Below are 21,769 nucleotides of genomic sequence, written 5' to 3'. Positions count from 1 at the left end.
CTTTGTTGTTGTGTGAGTACTTTGCTTCTCTTCCCTGTTTCTCTGACAGAAGGCTCATCAGGGCCTGCAGCTCTGGCACTCCCAGAAAAAGTGATAGAAAGAATCTTCCCAGAATCCTAAGTTTGAAAGGAAAGGATCTCAGATGGCATCTAGTACAACTGCCCTGGTGGAAAATTAGGAAACTGGCTTTCACCCCCCTATTTAAGTGACTTGTCTTGAGACAGCTGGGAGATTTGATGAACGAGAGTGCCAGAGGGATTCAGATCTCTTGGTCTTGGGCTCTCTGACCCCCAGGGAGGAGGCCAGCTTCCCTGCCTCTGAGGAGTCAAGATGAATGGGGGATTCCATTTCCACTGGGAGCTGCTGTAGCTGGTACAGAGGTTTCACTGCAAAGACATTTTTTTTTGGTCAGCCTTTGAAGATTTCCCACAGGGAACCGATGAGTTAGGCTATTATTTAGTTAGGCTAAACCGGCACAATTGGGACTAAGGAAAACAGAATTTAAAGCTTAGAAGGGACCTCAGAGATAACTTAATTGAGCCAACCCACTCTGTTTGGCTCCAAGTGGAGACCGAGGGACTCCTCTGGGGTCACCTGAGGCCCCTCTCAGACATGACTGAACCTAGGTTCTATGGCTATAGAGTCTTTCCTCACTCAATCTGCTTCACTAGTCCATCTGATTCCTTATAATTGTAAATATATCACAATTTAAAAACAAAAGTTACTTCTGACAAATATTTTCCTACTTTCCATCTTTCTTGGGAAGAAAATGAGAATTTCTGCCTTCAAAGAGGCTGCTTGGCCCTTTTGGGACCCTCATTTCTCCACCTGTGTGACACTTTAGAAAGCCTAGCTTGGAACATTGCTCTAAAACCAAAAGAGGCCACAGAAGTACTGGAGAATGAGAAAGCACTTATTAAGTGCTGACGGTGTGCAAATTATCCTGCTGAAAGCTTGGGAGGAAGAAACTACCCCACCTCCTAGGGAGCTCACATTCTAATAAGGGATACAATATTTCACTTGCAAGTCAGAAAGAAGGCTCCCATGGTCCTTCAGATGGATCTTTAATGTTCTTATAAAATCCTATTAGTTTTTGCTACTGAACTAATGGACAATGCCAAGGACTTTGGTGGTGTGAAACTGTTTTGGATCTCCAAGAGCTGGGGCTGCTATGCTTGCAGGAGTCATTGCCAGTTGGCATCTGGTTAGAAGGAAATTGTTTACCCAGACATGGCCTTGGGGAGGTTGAGCTAGAAGTAGGACCTGTGCTCTTGGAGAGGTTCTTGCCAAGGCTTCTTGGGCTGACCTACCTGTCCATGGCATTTAGTGAGTACAGAAGGTGGGTCCCTTCACCATGGTGCTTCTTCCCCTCCATGAAGGCTATGGGGGTCAGGTGAGAAGCAGACCCATATTTTTGTCAGGGCTCTAGGCTCTCGCCCTTGGGATCTGAGGGGAGGTACAGGTAGTTGAATTTGCCCAGCATAAGCCCTCTCCTGGCTCTAAGCATCTTTCAGGTTCAGAAAGGCTGGTTTGTTGTACCCCAAAGTGGAAAAGAAAATGTTGAGTGAGGCCTTCCCACAGTGCAGTCAATGCAGGTAAAGGACCAACCTCCACCTTAGGACATCCCATAAAGTTAGGCAAATGCAAAAGGAAGTAAAAGCAGCTTTGGTGGGAGCTGGATCTATATTGAATTTTGAGCTAGCCAAGGAAGCACTTGGATACTCTGGGTAGCTGAGGTGTCGTGTTTTTTAGTCAATTCTGTGACTCCATTTGAGGTTTTCTTGGTAGAGATAAACCACTGGAGTGGTTCTCCAGTTCATTTGACAGCTGAGTAAACTGAGGCCCAGAAGGGTTTGCCCGGTCATATAGGCACTATCAGTAGCAAAGTTGGGGTTTCCAAATCATCCAGACTCATCCAACTCTCCACTGCACTATCCAAAGCTGTCCTAGTTTTCACCATCCTTTACAGGCAAAGTGAAGGAGAAGCTCAGGAAAGATACGAAGGAACCATCAATGACCAGTTAGGAAAAGAAACCTTTGAAGCTCTCTCTGTATGGCACTAAGTGGGCATGTCTGAATCCCTGAGCATACAGACACAAGGTCTGCCCCTGGGGGAACCCACTAGAGAAGAATGCTTGTGCAGTGAGATGGCGTGGTCTGTGTGTTGGATTAGTACAAGAACATCAAAATTATTTATAATAAAATTATTCCCTAGCCAAATTGCTCAAAAAATGATACTAATTCATCAGATAATTGACGAGTACTTATATGTACAAGACATTTTTGGATAAGTTGTTTTGGGATTTTTAAAAAATAGCTTTTTATTTTTCTAAATACGTGCAAAAAGAGTTTTCAACATTCACATTTGCAAAACTTTGTACTCCAAATTTTTCTCCATCCCCCCTCTCCTAGACAGCAAGCAAACTTTTATAGATTAGACATGTACAATGTCCTCTAAATGTATTTCCACATTTGTCATGCTGTGCAAGAGAAATCAGATCAAGAGAGGGAGGAAAACCAAGGAAACTTAAAACAAAAAAGATGAAAATAGTATGCTTTGATCTACATTCAGTGTCCATAGTTCTCTCTCTGGATGAGACTGGCATTTTCCATCCCAAGTCTATTGGAATTGCTTTGAATCAGTCATTGTTGAAAAGATTTGGGAGTTGATCATCAGAATTGATCATGACATTATTTTGTTGTTGCTATACACAATGTTCTCTTGGTTCTACTCACTTCACTTCACATCAGTTCCTGTAAGGTTCTCCAGACCTCTCTGAAATCATCCTAATGATCATTTTTTGTAGAATATTATTCCCTTACATTCATAAACATAACTTATTCAGCCCTTCTCCAACTGATGGGCATCCACTCAGTTTCCAGTTCCTTACCACATCAAAAAAGGCTGGTACAAACATTATTGCACATGGGGATATTTTTCCCTCTTTTTTGATCTCTGGGATACAGACCCAGTAGCAGCATTAAAGGATCAAAGAGTATGCATGGTTTAATAGCCCTTTGGGCAGTTCCAAATTGTTTTCCAGAATGGTTAAATCAGTTCAAAACTCCAGTTTTCCTACATCCACTCCAACATTTATCATCTTTTCCTGTCATTTTAGCCAATCTGAGGGTTGTGAAGTGATATCTCAAAGCTGGCTTAATTTGCATTTCTGTAATCAGTGATAATTAAGAGCATTGTTTCTTATGACTAGAAATGACTTTTAATTTCTTTGTCTGAAAATTGTTCATATTGTTGTACTAGTTGGGTTCAGTCAAAAGCAAATGCTTTTTAGCATTTAGGGTATCTGAAGGCACAATAGATGGAGGCCTAGCCCTGGATTTAGGAAAACTTAAGTTCAAAATCAATCTGACCCTAGACACCAGTGACTCTGGGCAAGTCACTTCCCCTATTTGCCCCATTTTTTTCATCTGTAAAATGGGGGAAATAATACATATCTCTCAAGAGTATTGTGATGATCAAATAAAAGTTCTTAGCACAGTGCTTGGCACATAGTAATAGCAAACATGATATAAACATTTGCTATTACTAATTATGTGTCAGCACTACACAAAGAAAGAAAATGCCCTAATTCTGTGATAGTTGAAAAGTTATGGAGAACAGGAATCTTTACAATCATTGTTTTTATTCAGTTGTATCCAACTCTTTGTGTCCCTACTTGGGGTTGGAAAAAATTCTGGTTTATTGCTTCCTTTCCAGCTCATTTGACAGGTGAGTAAACTGAGGCAGATAGGATTAAGTGATTTACCTAGGGTCACATAGCTAGTAAGTGTCTGAGGTCAAACTTGAATTCAGGAAGAAGAGTCTTTTGACTCTTGCCCAGTACTCTATCCACCAAAAATCTTTTTTGCCCATACAAAGATGTATAATTGTATACATATCTACTACATATGTATACACATATAATTTTAATCTTGTCTTATGAAGGTTCTCTTTGAGGACAAAAACTTTTATGTTCCTAACACTTAGAATAGTATTTTGCACAATAGTTCCTTGCATGCAACAGACATTTAATAAATACTGTCATTTCATTGCATTGATATCATCTCTTGTAGTCTGCTTGTTGTCTGATTTCTATATACCTTTTTGCTTTTCCATATCTGAATTTTTGTTCACATTCTTCCCTTGTCTGGAATGCCTTCCATCCCCTATGCATTATTAATTTTTTTGCGGGGGGAACAAGAGAAGGGGAGGCAATTGGAGATAAATGACTTGTCCAGGGTCCCAAAGCTAGTGAGTGTTCAAGTGTCTGAGCCAGGATTTGAACTCAGGTGTCCCTGACTCAGGTCTCATTTCACAAATGAGAAAACTGCCAGTATAACTGAAGGACTTGGCAAAGATAGGATCCAAATCAAGTTATTTTTCTTTCCTGTTCAGAGTTCTTTCCACTATACTAATTACTATATTACCCTATTAAAATGTAAATATTACTTCAGGGTTAATTTTATTTAAACTTTCTTTTACTGTGTACAAAGTGAAGACTTTATGCCTGTGGAATAGAACATTCATTAGTAAGCATGCTGATGACCCTGGTGTTATGGTGACTGTGAAGTCTTGAATGTTCTGCCAGTGGAGCTCAGGCGCCAGCAACTCTTACTCATCTGGAATAGTTTCAAGTCTGACCCACTGATAACTGAACGTCTGCTGGTTCTGACAGATGGCTTCCCCAAGTTTAGAACGTGGTAGTGGCCAGCTGAAGACAAATCAAGGAGGGGTTGTGCAAAACAAAGGCAGGTCCTGCTTAACCATGAAACTACATCCTTGACATTCTTGGCAAGGCCCTGAAAGAGGCTATAGGGCCATCCACAAGCCTCTTTTCCACCTGGATAAACTCCTTTAGGACTCTTGACTTCAATCACCATTGGGAAATACCATCCAGCAAGATCCAATCTTGCTTTTCATGCTTCTTCAGAATCCTCTTCTGACTGGAAGACTACAAACCCCATTTAAGGGGACACTGAGCAGACAGTTCATTTCCTACCCGAGCTGTATTTATTTGGGTGTTTTCTATCATGCCCTTTTGTCTTCCCTTTTTTATCTTTCCTGTTTTGTCTTTATTGGATTGTAAACTTGAGTGACGACTTTTTTGTTCATGTTTTACCCCTAGTGGTTAGCACAGTGCCTGGCACATAATAGGCATTCTGTTCTAGTTGCTAAGGAGTCTTGTCTATTCCATCTTGTCCTGTACTTTTCCATCTTGTGCCTCTGTCCTTACCTGCTTTTCCCCCTTCCTAGAATACATTTGATTGTTGGAACTGGATTGGTTAATTCAACTCAGTACTAACTATAAACCCAGCAATCTAAACTATGGCAGATTGCCTCTCAAAGCATTATGTAGTAGAGGCAAAAAAAAAAAAAAAATGCCCACACTCCTATTTTAATTCTTATCAATAGTAACACATGGGGTCCAACACAGTTAAGGATCTGCTTATGCCAGCAGATTAGCTAGGTCTAGATTAACTTCTGCTTCAGCCCAATTAAGTGCCAGGAAGAATGTGATCCCTTCTCATCCCAGTTCTGTAGAATGATTCATTCACTCTTGGATTAGTCAGCATTAGTCGAGGTCTTTGCGCCCATGCCAATAGCCCCTGCCCTTTAGTAATTTTATACTCCAAGATGAGACTAGGATCTAGGAAACTAAATAACTGGATTAGGTCAAATAGCAGGGTTCATGTTAATGATTTAAGTATTTAGCTACACTGGTTTCTATATACTTGGCTGTGCTCCCAACTTGGGGCCCCTAACTTGTCCTGAATGCCCCCAAATGAATGTCATGGAATATCACTTTCAAACGAGTGGACAGAAGAGGATTCCTAAAAACCTAAACTTTGAGGAGAGTGAAAAGGAGAGGGAAGGCCTGCTGAATCTCTCCTAATCTTAATGCCAGTGCCTTCCCTCTACTAATTATCTCCCCTGTACCCTGTTATCTTATTTAGCTTTTTCATCGTCATTGACTGGCACTCCTTGAAAGGCACAGTTGGCCCAATACGTGCTTTTCTAGGGGACATAAAGTGCTCCAGAGTGGAATGGGCCTGGTGTCTGGGTACTTCTTGGGGAGTTAAAAGTGATGCAGAAAGTAGGACTGCTAATTAGGTAGCATCGGGTTAAGGAAAGCTCTGAAAGATAAACCAATGGGAAGTTTCAGAGTTGCTTCTATTTAATAGCTCAATTAGATTTTAACCATCTATTGCAAATGAAGAAAAGTTGAGGTTGTTGGCGGCCCTTAGTTCTTGAAGAGGACCATGACTTGAGGAGGTAAAGTCATGACATTCAAATGAATTAGATTTAAGTGAGGGCGGGCTGTGCAAGGTCACCTGCCTCACTTTCCCCTCCTGAGCCATCAGGGTCGATGGCCAGGATGATAGGAGATGGCCCTGAAGCAGAGGGAGAAGTTAGCCTTTTTAGGTTAAGGTCTTTAACTGGTCTAGGTCAGACTAAGACCACACACCCATTCAGTGATTAAGGCTAAATACCAATTAAAGTAAAGAATGGCCTCTTTCACCTACCCTTTAAATGAATAAACCTGGGAGGGGGATGACCCTCAGGATTCCTGGCCAAAATGGTGCCCTGCCCTATCCCTAATTCTTAGAAGTCAATAAATTTTAGAAACAAAGTCATTTCCGATGGATGAGAACATGAAAGCTCTCTCCCCAAAATATAGACTCATCTTGGCCAGAAATCGCCTCAAAATCTGCCCACTGAAAAGAAAATTTGGCTTAACCCCAAAGTCACACTGCTAAGTCTGGCTGGAGTCAGAGGATCTTAGGGACTTGCTCTCATGACTACACAAGAACACCCTGTTTGGGCCTCAGTTTCCTCATCTATTAAAAATAAGGATATATTGAGTTAGATGGTCTCCAGGTATCTTCTAACACTAAATTCACCTTGTGGATGAAGTTCATTAATGATCAGCAAAGTTGGCTCACTGGGAAGAAATTGATCTTTTTTATCATCATCAAATAAAAACATACAAAAGTAACTTTGAAAATCCAAAATTGGCTTCCTAGCCTCAAGTCTCTTCCCACTTCCATCCATTGTCCAGTCTGATGACAGTCATTTCCTAAACTCAGGTCAGATACTTGAGTGTCAGTAGCTCCTTCTGGGGCTCAATCTTCAATGGCTCACCATTATTACCAGGGTCAAATCTACCTCCTCTTCCACTCAACTCCTCTCCACACAATCCAATCTTGGGCCCATGGGCTGTTTCTTCACATAACTTTCCATTTTCAGGCTCTGTCCCTTTGCACCTGCAGTCTTTTCGTACTTGGAATATCTTTCCTTTTCACCTCCAAGACTTACCTCAAATCCCACCTTGTGCAGGTAGCTTTTCCTGGTCTCCTCCCTCTTTCCCCAATGCTTTCCCTTGGAAGTTAACTTCCATTTATGCTTATGTCTTACTTGTACATAGTTGTTTCTTGGGTTTCTCCCCACATTATAGAATGTCTACCCTTAAGGGGCAGGAATCCCAATTTGGGCCTTTAATATCCTCAGAGTTTAGATCTGTGTAAGGGACCATGTAAACTCTTAATGAGGGATGACTGGCTGACCTTTAAAACCTGAATAAATGTCAGCTATTGTTTAGAGTATTTAGCATTATAAAGCTCTTTTTAAAAATTCAAATAAGTGATCAATCATTCTTACATTCGCTTTTCTTGTCCCTAGGGCTTAACAGTTTGAGTTTTGTTTTGCTTTTGGGTTCCTCAAATAAGGACGGCAGATTTGCAGACATTTAGCCTGCAAAAAAGAAAACTTTGAATCCCCACTCTCCTGATCCTTTAGGATATTACATCCTTGGGATCTGAGAATTTAAAAAGCCGTCCTAGTGAAGGGAATTGACTTTCCAAAGTTTGATTCTGAAAGTAAAAGCAGCTGTGGCAGAGACAGATTTATATTTGAAGTAAGCAAATGTGGCCCTAAACTAAGATTCTTTTTCTAGGTGAGATGGACTTGCTAGGGAGAACCTTGGCTAGCAAGGACCCAGGGGCTGGGGGAGAAGATTCTGACCTCTCACAGGTTCTTTCCTACCAGGGTGGAGATGCTGTCCCCGTGCAGATTAGTATTGTGGTTCTGGCTGACTACAAACATTAGTAACTTTACCCAGTTACTTACCTAGAATCAAGCACTTAATAGAACAAAACAAAAATGGCCACAGCCTCTCCCACGAGATCACGTTTAATCTAGGGCCATACAGGAGAGCCGGCTCACTGCTAGGAGTTTGCAGCTAGACTGACAAAACGGACAGGTCAGATATGGACAGACTGTTCGAAATGGATGTTCTAACGTCTTGAGTTTTCTGGGAAGTTGGTGCAGGTCTGGTTATTTTTTCCCTCCCTCAAATAGAGTGTACTTGGGCACTGCAAAGAGGTGGGTGGGGAGTAGGAGATCTTTAAAAACTACCCACAAACATTTTACTGAGGGTGGCAGCGGAGGCCCGGGGGACAGCGAGTTGCGACACGGGTCAGAAAGACTGCCTTGGGGTACTAGATGTGGGCCTTCGGAAGTTTGTCTCTTTTTTTAATCCGTAAAATGGGAGAATAAGAGCACAGGATGGAGAGGATCAAATAGTCTTCGTAAAAAAGGGCTGAGGACAGAGTGCCTGCAGGGAAGGCGCAAAGCCCCAGGGGATATTGGGGGGAGGAGTCAGGCTCAATTTAGCCTAGGCTGGGGCCCTGACCTTCTCTACCGAACCTGAACTCAGAACTGAACGGCCAGAACAGCGGGTTCGCCCCTTATCTTACCGCGGAACACTACGGAGACCCCGGGGTCAGGACTCGGATTCTGGACTTTACTCCAAATGCTCGCAGACTCCTTCCAAGAGTCACAAAACAAAAGTTGGTGAGAAGAGTGGTTCCGAGCAGTCTTTGAGCCCTGGGATAGGGGGTGGGACACCCCGACACTGTCTATCCCCCAACACCCCAGTGCCATTGAGGTCCTGCGCGGCTCCAAGTCCCACCTGGATTCAGACTTCCTGGAGGTGGGGGCAGGATACGAGCAGTGGGACTCCCTCCCTTCCTTTCCCCCCCCTCCCCCGTTTGGTGATCCTCTCCTTTTTGGGGTGATCCTTCCCCAGAGCGCCGTCCAATCTTTCCCAGATGCACTGAACCTTCTAAGGAGCCCTAGGTTCTGGAGTGTGTCCGCAGAGCATTTTGGAAGGGTGGGGAAAGGAGGCGCCCGGGTCGGGGTGCCGAAAGCCGAACCCCTGATTTGTGGCCAAGGGGACGCCTTGGGGTCTCCCATAACAAAAGGGGGCTCCCTCGGTTCAGAGAATGGAGAGAACGGGCTTTGTTCCCTTTAACGCTAGCCCTCCCAAGGGCTCCCCAGAGAGCCACTGCGGGCGGCCCTTCGAGCCCTGGGACTCTCGGCCCCTCCAGGCCTGACGCCTCTAACTGGGCCTTGGCCTTGGCCCTAGGCACCCTCCCGGGGTGTGGCCCCGCGCCTCCCGCCGCGCACGGCTCCTTTAAGACGGGGGCGGGGCCCAGGAGGAAAGACAAAGCCCCCGGACGCGCGCGCCCCGCCCCCCTCCCCTCCGGCGCACGGACCGTAGTGCCCGGATGTCGGTGTCGCCGTCGGTGACAGATGGCGCAGTGTCCGTAAGGAGGGGAATTCTCCTGCTTGACCCCTCCGCCGACCCTCTCCCCCTCACTTAGCCCCCAACTCCGTTGGTCACCCACTGCCTCCCACCCTCACTGGCGCCCTCCCTCCCTCCGAAAATCGAGAGCCGGCGTCCAGCGCTTACATAACTTGACCTTTCACCTCTTCACACTGCCCTCTATTGCGCCGCAGCCCAACTACCCGGCAGGAGCCGAGGAGGGGCGGGGCCTTCGAGAGTTGAGCGACGGCCAGCGGGGACCAATCAGGCGCGAGCGCCGGCTGGCTCTCCGCCTATTGCGGCCGTCGCCAGAAGCGCCACGGGGGAGCAAGTTAGTGTGAGCGCCGGACGGGCGGGGGGAGGAGGGCAATCTCCCGCCATTTTTCAATAATTTCCTCCGGGGCCGCCGAGGAGTCGCGGCGAACGCTGGATTCCGGGGCTTTGGGCCGAGCTCCGCGGGAGGCCGGCAGACGCCAGGGAAGAGCGGCGGCGACGGCGGCGACGGCGGCGGCGTGGGGCAGAGCTCCTCGTTCCCCTCTTGAGGGTCCTTCCCGCAGCGGCCTCCGCGCCGGCGGGACTAGAGCGACGAGAGTCGGGGCTCCCGCCTCCCCCCGCCCCGGAGGGAGGGAGGGAGAGCGAGCGAGCGCGCGCAGGAGAGCGCGCGAGAGCAGCTCGCGCCGGGCCGAGAGCTAGGCCCAGCGTCGCGCGCCGGCCGGGGCTCGCGGAGCAGCCGCCCCCTCCCTCGCCCTGCGCTCCTCTCCCTCCTCCCCTCCCCCCCGGGCCGGCCTCGGTCCCGCTCCGGCTCGGGCCGGACCCGGCTCCTGCCGCCGCGATGGCGCCGCTGCTGGGCCGCAAGCCCTTCCCGCTGGTGAAGCCGCTGCCCGGAGAGGAGCCGCTCTTCGTCATCCCGCACACGCAGGAGGCCTTCCGGACCCGGGAGTATCCTTTGGGGCCTGGTTCTTGCGCGGCGGGGGCGACTGTCAGTGGGGCCGGGGGGCGGGCGCGGCCTCGCGGGGCCGGGGGACCTGGCGGGAGCGAAGTGCGCTCGGGTGGAGTCTGGAGCTTCGGCCGGGGCCCCGGGGAGGGGGCGGGAGGACCACGCGGCGGCCCCGCGGCCGCTTCCTTCTAGTTCTCGGCGCCGCCGCCACTGGCCATTGTTGTCAGCGCCCCCGGCCCGGGTCCCCTCCAAGTTTGTCCACCGAGGTACTCCGGTGACACTTGTCCCGCCGCAGCTCAAACAAAGGCCGGCTTCCCGCTGTCCCTTCCTGGGCCCAGGGCTTGGGGGGTACTTGTTCGGCCCGGGAGCCCTCGGGTCACTTTTATCTTGGAAGTAGTCCGGCGAGAGCGGCCGCCAAAACAAAGGGCCGGGCCCAGCGCGGCCGAGGCGCAGATAGCGGAGCCGGCCCCGGAGTTGGGCAGCTTGGGACTTTCCCCGGTCCTTTCCCCGCCTCGGCGGCGGCTCTGCTGCGGGCTCGGCGCCTTGTTTTGGCTCCCCTTCTCACTTTCTTGGGCACTGGCTGTCATTGCGAGCCGTGCTCCCCTCTCTGTGAGATAGAACTTAGGGGGTCCCCCAACCTGTTAGTCTGCTGTTACTGGTGAGGAAGGCTTGGGGAGCTCGGGAGCCCCGGCCAAGTCCGGCCCGGTGCCCTGGGTGCCGGGCCGGGGTCCGAGGGGGGTAATGCAAAGACAAGTGGCGCAGCCTTAGCCGTGAGGTGGTACTGGGGTCCTAGAGCCGAAGCCTCCCGAAGCATTTAATGGGACATGTGCTGAAGGCTGTTATCTTGCTTAACGTTACGTCTCCTGCCATTATTTTTAAGAAGCCTTTGGACAGGAAGGTTTTAATTGGCTTGCATTTTATAGATGAAAAATTGCTCTCTCGTGGATTGCTACAAATGGAAGCTCTTCCAGGGTTTTAAACAATTGAGCGATATGATGTCTCCAAGGTCCTTAGTGGTCTCCCGGAAGTGAATAAGTCCCTGGGTTGGCTAACAGTGATTGCACATAAATTTCCAGTTCCACATTCTGATTTTGATAGGCTCTGCTACTTTTGTTTTTTAGTTTCTTTACCTGTTGGTGTATACCACGTAGGAAATGTTCCAAAACATTTTATTTATAGCTGTTGTTGGTATGTGTTGAAATATATAGATGTAGAGCTTTCCGCTTCATTATAATTCAAAAAGGTAGTTGTGAATAATGTTCTTCGCTTATATAACTGACTTTACGTGTCAGTAATGGTGATTTATGTGAAATCTAACTCAAATTAGCAGACTAGGTGTGGTTTGAGATTGAAAAACCCTATCAGAATCATTCCTGAATTTGATTACGTTGGATTAGGATTGGATGTTACATTGAACATTGTATATAAACAAGATTTTCAAGAGGAGCTTGTAGTTAAAATAAACCTGTCAGATTAATTTTCTGGTTATTATCATTTTTTGCTTGGTTTCAGCTGGGGTTTTTTTCTGTGCTAAGTAAACATTCCAGTATAAAGCAGCTTTGCAAACCGTAGACTTTTCTAAGTGTGTATGGAAGCTATAGGAGGCACAAGGAGCAAGGACTGTTTGAATGTTAATATGTAGTTGTACTGGACAAGAATGTGACCCCGGGTTTGTCTTGATGAAAGCTAGGCAGCTGTAGATGGAGTTAAGTTGCAGTTACAAGACAGAATTGCATTGGGCAGATGGAATGCTGAGCTGTTCTGCCTTCTGACTTTAATATTTTACTTTATTTTAAGTATAAGATTATGTGAACATTAACTAGGTTAGTGAGAACATAGAAGAATAAAAAAACAAATTAGAAATTCTTTTTATTTTTCCTCACCATTAATAATGTAGCCCTTTATTTTTCCTGCTTTTCTTTTGCTGGAGGAAATGTCAGTTTCAGCTTTTCTGACTGAGGATAAATAAGGTGTGCTGTACTTGCCTCTTTCCTTCACCCTCCTTACCCTGCTCTTCCCATCAACCATTCTTCTGAAAGAAGCTCAATCACATTACAAGGCTAAGGAGAACAAAGGCTCTTTTTAACTCCACCTCCCTTCCCCCCCCCCCAAAGGCTGAGTGACAGGAAGGCCAATTGTGGCCTTTCTTAGCATAGATGCACTTAAAAATCTTCCTATATTTAAACGTGTTTCTCACTGGGCAAAGGGCTGGGATGTTGCTGTGAGATTTTGTGTTTTACTGCCTGTGGAGGAATCACTGAAACATGGAAACTTCAAATTGTGATTCTGTGAGTGGATTTTGGAAAGGTAGATTTATTTTGGAAAAATTGAAATCTGAAATACATTTTGGAAATAGCTACAGTTTCTGCCAAATGGATATTTTTCTTTCATTTTCATTTTTTCTTTTGGTTCCCCTAACATTGTTAAAGTGATATCTAAACTAAAAAAAACACAAAAAACAAAAGCCAATCCTATCACTGTTGAGACAGGATGTAGCTAAAGTCATTTTGCCCCCCTTCCAAACTTTTGGAATACTGGTACATGTTTTAGGTTTTTTTTTTATTTAACACTGAATTGATGGAGACTAAATTACCAAGTAATGCTTTGGCCCCTGCCTTCTGTAGCCTTCCCAGCCTTTCTTTCCAGGATTGTTCCTAGTAACTGCATTTCTGCCACCCTGGCCTAATTGCTCATTGCTCTTATGCTCAGTTCCATCTTCTTGCTTTAGGTCTTTGCCCTGGCTATTTCCCACTCACTGGATTCTAGAACCCCTAGCTTCATTCTCCGTTCAGGAGCATGATTTCTTATGAAAAGAATGCAGTATCCTTAAGAGCAGCCATTGTTTCTTTTTTCTTTTTTGTGTTTTATTGTTGACAGTTTTGTATTTACCAGGCACTTGATGTGTTCAAGTTACGTCCAACTCTTCATGACCCCATGACCCTGATGTGGCACACCAGGTCCTTCTAACTTGTAATATGCAGTTCTGTATAGCAATTACCAGAATAATTTTATTCCATTCTGCTAAATTAGGGGTCTTTTATAGGAAGACATGATTGTTTTCTGACAATCTTCAGAAGATACCCCCAAAAAACTATTACTAAGGGACCTCTGGCATGACATACATTTTTAACCTTTTGAAATAAGAATTTACTTAGTATCTGTGAGGAGGAAAACTTTGACAAATGCACTTCAAGAAGCACCTTCTCATCCAAGTGCTCCTGGTATCTGAACCAGACTGTAGTTAGCCAACCCAAATTCAGCCTTGTGATTTTTGTAAATTTTAATCCCATTCCCTCAAGAGGTTTTCTTAATCTTTCTAGACTTGAGAAAGCTAATCTTTGCCTCCTTCCTCCCCCTCTACAGTCTGGCTGCCTATACTGAGTTATCAGAATTACCCGCCCTTTCCTCTTCTTGCTCTTATTTTTTCATTAGTATAAGGAATTCCTACTGAAGAAACTTTTTTTTTTTTTTTTTTTTTACCAGCTCAGATCAGTAATTGATCACAGGTTATGGTCCTTACAGTTTTGAAAGTGCGGGGGCACTGAGTCCATCTGAGTCAGAGATGGAACTGGAACCTTCCTTGCTGTTGCTTACTCCTGAGGCCTGCTTTCTGTACATACATCGTGCTGCGCTATTTCTCATAGTAGGGATTATCCTAAATGGATTACTTTATACCTGCCCAAATAAAGCTCACCTACTGCTATTCTGCTTCTGGAAGGCCTGATCTTTACTATTGACTTGGCCATTTTACTCTCTGGAAAATTTTGATGTCATGTCATTTGGAGATTTCACTGTACATTGTATCTTTTATAGGTGTTTTCTTGTTCTTTTCTTTATGACTACCCTTGATTAATCTGGCTTTTCACCAACCAACATGTAACATCTTTCAGCTCTTTTAAGTATAAAGAATGGCTAGAAGCCTCTCTAGGAGAAGTTTTTGTGGTTTTGATTTGTTATTTTGATATCCTTTTATTTCCTACCAGTGAGGTAGTATTTCCTTTGATATCTTATGGCAATTTATTTAACACTGAATTAATGGAAACTAAATTACTAAATGTTAGAATAGCAATAGATGGTAAACTCTAAAAAAATTTTTTTAAGTCTTATTGATGCCTTTTGTTTCATGTGGGTTATTTCTAGAAATACATCTCTATACACACACAAAAATAAACCCTAGTAACCAAAAATCAAAGTTTTAAAAAACATACCTGATATAGTAGTATCTCATAGTAGATAATAGCCTTCTGCCCTACAGCTCCCCCCATTGACTGTTTTAGAAATTCTTTCTAGAGCTGCTTACATGTTCTCTTGTCTCCCCATATTTTATATAATTGTTTATTGATTAATAATAAATTTGCATAGCACTTTAAGGCTTTCCTCTCCACAATCCTATGAAGTAGGTGGTGTGAGCATTATTATTCATTTGGCAGAAATTGAGAATTAAGTGACTTGTCTATGATCAGTAATCTTTTATTTTTCCAAAAATAGTTTTAAACATTTCTTTTTTGCAAGACTTTATGTTCCAAATTTTTGTCTCTCACTCCCTCCTCCCTAAGACAGCAAGCAATCTGCTATAGGTTAAATATGTGTAATCCTTTTAAATATATTTCCATATTTGTCATGTGCCAGAAAAGTGAGACCAAAGGGAAAAACCACAAGAAAGAAAACAAACAGAAGGTGAAAATACTAAGCTTCTATCTACTTGCAGTCTCCATAGCTCTTCTTCTGGATGCAGATGACAACTTGTCTATGATCACATAGCAAAGTAGGTATCGAAGCCTTGATCCCGTCTAGGTCACCTGACTTCTGGTCACTGGATCTCTTGCCCTGTGTGGAAGTGAGACCTGTGGCTCATAGTGCTTCTGTTTATCTCTGATCTTTTTTCTAACTAATTTTTAGATGATTTGCTGTTTATGAGTCAGTGCCAGAAGCAATAGGAAAATAAAAATGTTACAGATTATTCAAGAAAGATCAGGGAGTAAGTAGAAACTGTTGAGCCCTCATAGTTTTATGTTTTGTTAGTAGGTTTGATTTGCCCATTTTCCTGGGTTCTCCTGATTATAATCCTGGTTAATCAAGTGAGTTGTTGACTGGAAGGGAATACTTACATTCTGGAAGTTGCACAGAGAGAGGTTTTCATCCCATCATTATTAAAGCAGTCACTTGGAAGGTACTGAGGTTGGCAGAGGATGACTATAGGGGTACTTTATGTTGCTATAAGTTATAAATATATTAATTACCAGCCACGGATAGCTTGTGATTTGCATACGCTGCATGATTTTAACTTACCCTTGGGATAACATAGAAAGAATTAAAAAAAAAAAAGTGTGGAACCATTAAACTTACTTATTTTTTCTTGCTTAGCTTCTAAAAAGTTGTTGCTAAAGTGCTCTTGGGGATGTCATTTCATTGAAGATGGCCAGAAGGATGAGGAGAGAGGATATTATTATGAACTGAACTGGCTCTCTGAAGATTCTTTAGCTGCTTTCTGAAGAGAGATTTCATTTCCAAGAGGACTCTGTAGGTCTTTTCCCAGGCATAAAGCTGCCAGTACAAAGTCAATGAATTGAATTAGTTTCTCATAAATTTATCTCACATTTTTCAAATAATCCCTTTTTTCTCTTTTAGCTAGTTGAGAGATCAGAGAGGAGGTCTTTTGGTTCAATTTCTCTCCGTTTACTGTTGAGGAATTTAATCCAAGGAGATTAAGGAATTTTTCCCTAAAGTCAACTGGGTTGGGATTGATTACAAATATAGAACAAGAGAGGGTTCTCATCTTAAGAGAAGCAAACTGAGGTATTCAAGGTCATTTGGCCCCCAGATTGAAATTGTTTCCTCTTCCCTCTTCAAATTTTGAATCCTTTCCACCTCTTCAAATTTCGAATCCTTTCCACCATGCTGCTGCTCCTCTTAGTCATAAGGATTGGAATCTTGTGAGTCTGAGGCTCAGAACCCCAATCTGACTTCTCCTAGATCTGACTCCTGACTGACTCTTCTTAAACAAGAGTTGCTCAGGCTGTTCCTCCTTTCTTCACTTCTCCCAGAGGCTCAGCTTTGGCCTCTAGCCAGAGTTGCCCTCTGGATGTATTCCTGGGAGAGATAGCCTGTAGCTTTCATTTGGGGTCCTGAGTGACTTCTGCTTTTCCTGAGGTTGGTAGATTATTTTCCTAGACCAGAACCCTCTGCCCGAGGAAACTTCTACCAATCCAGAGAGACATTAGTTCTGTACCTTGACCCTTCTTAGGGCATTAAAATGAAGTTCCTTGCTCAGGATCACACTGCAAGCATGTGCCAGTCTTAGGACTTGAACCAGGGTCTTATAAGGCACCAGCTTGAGCCTGTCTGCTCCTCTGTGATGGGTTTAGTAGGGTTAAAAGAGCACATGGAGTGTGCTGTGCTTATGGACTGAGGCCTGAGTCATGTAATGATGACTTTGTGCCCCAACTCTTTCTGTACTTATTCAAGACTCTGGAGTCCCTTTAGCTTGGTGTATTTGGATCGGGATCCCCAGATCCCAGGATCTCTCTGTGACTCTTGTAATCATGGCAAGTATCATTATTTGATGTCATTTTCCTGAACTTGGGTCACCTCAGAGAGTATGAGGCCCGCCTGGAAAGATACAGTGAACGGATTTGGACGTGTAAGAGCACTGGAAGCAGCCAGCTGACACACAAGGAGGCCTGGGAGGAAGAGCAGGAAGTGGCTGAGCTGTAAGTAGTACTGGGGTTCAGGGTTCAGAGGGGAGGTAGGGGCCAGCACTAATCTCACAAATGCTCTTTGACATTTGAAAGTTGGGATCCTTGTGGCTCTGATGAGGCTTGGGCTCCCACCTACCCCGTTTCTCCAGGTGTGAAGTGAAGCAGACTCTGCTCCTGCTGCTAAAGCTTGTTCTCTCTTTTCAGTAGTAAGGACCACTCAGGCAAATGTGGTCCTACTTGGCTGGAATATGGACTTCTTTTCTGGGAAATAATGGTTTGCTGTCTGCCTTTAATCAAAGGAAGTACTTTGTACTTCTTTTAGAGAATAGTGAAAAAAAGATGTCCATTTTTTCCCCTATCAGAGTTGACAGATTTTCCTGAAATATATCCACAAAGTCTTGGTTGAGAGTTAAGGAAGAATCTTATGTCTTTGTATCCTTAAATTTTAATAGCACTTAACTTCTTGGTCTTGTAGATAGGATTACCAGAGATCTGATTTTGAGCCATGTGTATGTGTAATGTTGGGTTATGTTGATTGGTTGACTATTGGTCTTATAGGCCATGCTTTTTTTTTTTTTCCAGACTTGTATTAAAAAACACTGGGGCTTTCCTTGGTGATTTTTTTTTTTTTTAGCATAGAAGAGTAAGCTTAAATGGGTTAAAAAAGTGACTCTTATAGATCAGTTGTTTTCTTCATCAAAATATTGGATCCTGGAAACAATGTTACGGATGATTACTTTTGGGCTATATTGTGTGTCAATAATATTTTAGGGCTTAAAGCCTAGGAACTTAACCATCATTTGAAACATTTGTTTCTATAGGAAAATATGTGGCAAGATGGGAAAGTCAGGAGTATCCACTATGGGCTTTGGAGGCTGTGTGGGTAGCTACATTTATCCCTGCTACAGCCCTGGTGAATCATGTGTAGGTGCAGAGGTTTTCAAAGGTCAGGAATTGAGAACTTAGGAGAGTTCCTGAACTTCATTTTCTTTAAAAATACAATTTTTAGGAATGTGAGTTCCATGTAAAGCAGTATAATGTCTTACTTATCCGACTAAAGTTTCCTTATTTGTAAAGTAGGGATGGTAATTTGGTATGATAGAGTACTTACATATCTCAAGACAGATAGGTGAGATGTAGTGACATCCCATAAGTGAGGAAACGACTTAGGGAGGGCAGCTTAACACAAATAGCTAGAAAGTAACCAGGGTTTGAACCAAGAGATCTTGATAAAGAATTGGTATTTGTTCCATGGTTCAGGAAAGTATTTCAGTACAAGACAAATGCAAAGGACTCATATTATTGATATTCCTTGTAAAGTTAGGAAATGTGGAAAATAATCATTAGACTACAAACTGAAGAATGGCTCTAATAATTGTTTAGCTGTTTCTTTTTCTTTTTTAATCTATTATTTTACATCACCAGCGTTTCGTGGCGTTTTCCTCCTCACTCTCAGAGCTATCCCTTATAACAAAATAAGAGAAAAAATTCAATAGAATTGATCAACAGATTGATAATATTCAACAGTGGCATCCTAGGTGGTAGTATTTTCACATCCACATTTCCCCCAACTCGGGAAAAAAAGGAGGAATCGGAACCTTCTTTAAATAGTTTTTGGGACAGACCTTGGGGTCATTGTTGAACATCATTCAATTTTGATATTGGGTTGTTGCATCTGTTGTTTCTCGGAGACATGGCTTGTTTTCCTGGCTCTGCTTATTTCCCTTTATCCTAGTTCATATCAGTTTACTTGTGCTTCTTGACATTTATTGTATAAAATAGCAGTCATTATTTTCCTTTGTCTTGGAGGAAGCTGCTCCTGCAGGTGTGGATGAGCACCTGCTCTGCAGCTTCATCTTAATTGCCTGGGACGAGGGCTGAAAGCTGCTGGGCTTTACCTGTGGCTGTACAGGTGGGTCATGCCAGGCTTGAATTGGTCTTATTGACTGTTCTACCACCCTGAAAATTGCAACCAGAAGACCAAGAGAAGGAGAGGAGGGAAGGACTTGTGGTTTTCCTCTTCAAATGACTTAGGTAAAATAGTCCCTCAGGCCTTTTCCATCTCTAAAATTCTGATTGCTTTTAAAAGAAGATACTTGAAATTTGAAGATAGAAGCAAAAGGTAAATTACCTTCTCAAAGTCAAGGAATCTTGAATCCCACCCTGGGGGGATAGGGTAGAAGAGAAATTGTTCCTTCTACTTCTCTTTTTTGGTCAGTGGATAGAATTTCAAGCTAAAATAGAATTTCATTTTCCTGGCTTGGGTCAGTTGTTTGGGGTTTCTAGAAGGGCTCCTTCAGTTATTATGTTCTAGACTCGGCGTCATTGCAGATAATGCAGGTTCCTGCATTAGTTCCTGATCTGAGCGAAGTCTCCTGAACTTTGGTTTCTTTTATTTTTGAAGTGGAAGACAAAAACAGTTGTTGAATCAAATAAAATAATGGCTTTGTGTAGTGCATATTGTCCCGCAAAAAACCATTTCTCTCAATCTTTTGGTGATCTTTGCTGAACAAAATCTTTTATTGAGTGGTGGAAGGGGAATCTCTAATATAAGCATTGAGTTGGGGTAATAAAGTGTGATTTTTTTTTTCCTTTACAGAAATTATATTACTTTTCCAAAAATATATTATGTTTATATTTAGTTTCATATTATTTTATATTTCGTTATTTCTTATCCTGTATAGAAAGCACCATTTGTTTTCAGGCTTTTCTTGAACATTAGGGGAATTGCATTGACCTTCCACTGCCAATTTCCAAACTTCCAATGCCAGTTGACTGGCATTTGTAATGAATTTGTAATGGAAGGTTATACATTTTGGTCATTGATTCCAACTCTACCCTGAGTTGTGTTTTTTTGTTTGTTTTATTTTTCTTTAACTTTTTGCTATATGTTATTTTTATATGACAAATGACAGTGAATAGTCTCAATTTTTTATGATGAATGTACTCAAAGTGTCTGATTAAAATTTTTAAAGGTTTCCTAATACTAGGATGAGCTGGAGGGAGATCTTTCAGCAACAAGATTTTTTTTTCCCAAATGACTTCTTTAAGTTTACGTAGCTCATTGGTACTAAGTAGTAGATAGATGATTCAAACCCAGTGCTTCTACCTCCAAATGCAGTCATTTTCCTTCTCTGTCACCAACACAGAGCTAAATGCTTCCGAGTTTGTTCTGATTTCTGTGCCAGGACACAGCTGACCGTTTCTAAATTACTGGGCTGTCTTTTTGACTGTTGGTAAGAAATACTGACAGTTTTCTTATGAGATTATTACTATCTGAATAGTATGATCATCTCTTGGACCTTGAGTGGTATATACCTTTATTGGTAATTTATAATTATAATTCAGGAATGAAAACCAACTTTGAGTAATTTGGATTTCTCCCCCATATGTCCTCAAATTTCTCTGAGCTTTAATATTTCCAAATATGCCAAATTACAATTTAATCCTATTGTATATATTTAGGTTTTTGTTTTCTTTATCTTAGAGATTTTCAACAGTGGTCTCAATTTCTTGAAGTTTTTATCTGTATCACAGATTATCAATTAAGTGCATTTTAAGAGGCTGCCTAGCCCAAGCAAGTCTGAATATGAATCCTCTCTCCCACATCCCTAGGCAGTGGTTGGCCACCCTTGAAAACTGAAATGGGGGAAGGGAAACCTGGGAATTGTCCATTCTTGGATAGGGTCATTTATTTTGAATGAGGAGGTCTTGGAGGTCCAGCCCCTTATTTTGCAGGTGAGGAAGTGACTGGTCAGTTTTCCAGTAGATAGTAAGGTGGAGTCAAAATCAAATCTGTAGTTTGCTCTTTGGTCCCTTATGCACATTGCTAATTCTGGCCCCTGGGAACATAAAGAATGAGTCTTCAGTAGGACTCCAGATATCCAGCTAATTAACCCTGGGCTCCCCCTAGCCTTCACTAATCTTCATCTAAGACAGACAACACTAGTTCCTTCAGCTGATACTCATGACATGAACTGAAGCTGTTTACTATTCTGATTTCTGTCTTCATAGATATTGTCAAGTTCAGGTTGGAGCCATAAGTGATATATGTTCTGACCAGGACAATGGGACTGTTGACTGCTGTTGGTTTTGTGCCTTTTTAATATAGTCCTAACAGATGGTATTAACTTTCTTTGCTACCTTGTTACACTTAATATATTGAGCTTGAAGTTCATTAAAACTCTTTAAAAAAAAAAAATTTAAGGAAAAAACCCAGCAGTTTTTTTTTTTTATCATGTCTACTATTAATTCCATTATCCCTGGTTTTCTTCTCCCTTCCTGAGAGTCATTTCATAACAAATAATATTTCTTTTCTTTCTTTCTTTCTTTTTTTTTGTAATAGCTTTTTTCTCCCCCCTCAAATATATGCAAAGATAGTTTTCAGCATTCACTTTTGCAAAACCTTTGTGTTCCAAAATTTCCCCCCTACCCTAGACAACAAGCAATCCAATATAGGTTAAACATGTGCAGTTCCTCTAAATATATTTCCATAATCGTCATCCTGCACAAGAAAAATCAGATAA

General features: G+C 43.0%; 1 protein-coding gene across 2 annotated transcripts in view; it reads left to right on the top strand.

Annotated features, from left to right (window-relative positions):
- Nucleotides 1–9,451: 9,451 nt before the first annotated feature.
- The window catches only part of BAZ1B (bromodomain adjacent to zinc finger domain 1B), a 59,636-nt gene continuing 47,318 nt past the window's right edge, over nt 9,452–21,769 (top strand). For both annotated transcript variants that reach the window (XM_051991906.1, XM_051991905.1), the window contains exons 1-2: nt 9,452–10,547; nt 17,139–17,255. In XM_051991906.1, the coding sequence (XP_051847866.1) occupies nt 10,441–10,547; nt 17,139–17,255 (224 nt within the window). In that variant the 5' untranslated portion in view covers nt 9,452–10,440. The remainder of the gene's footprint in view (nt 10,548–17,138; nt 17,256–21,769) is intronic.

Source organism: Antechinus flavipes, chromosome 4 (assembly GCF_016432865.1).
Source record: "Antechinus flavipes isolate AdamAnt ecotype Samford, QLD, Australia chromosome 4, AdamAnt_v2, whole genome shotgun sequence".
Classification (NCBI taxonomy): Eukaryota; Metazoa; Chordata; class Mammalia; order Dasyuromorphia; family Dasyuridae; genus Antechinus; species Antechinus flavipes.
The sequence above is the reverse complement of the archived record's forward strand: the minus strand, read 5'-3'. Positions and strand labels throughout refer to the sequence as shown.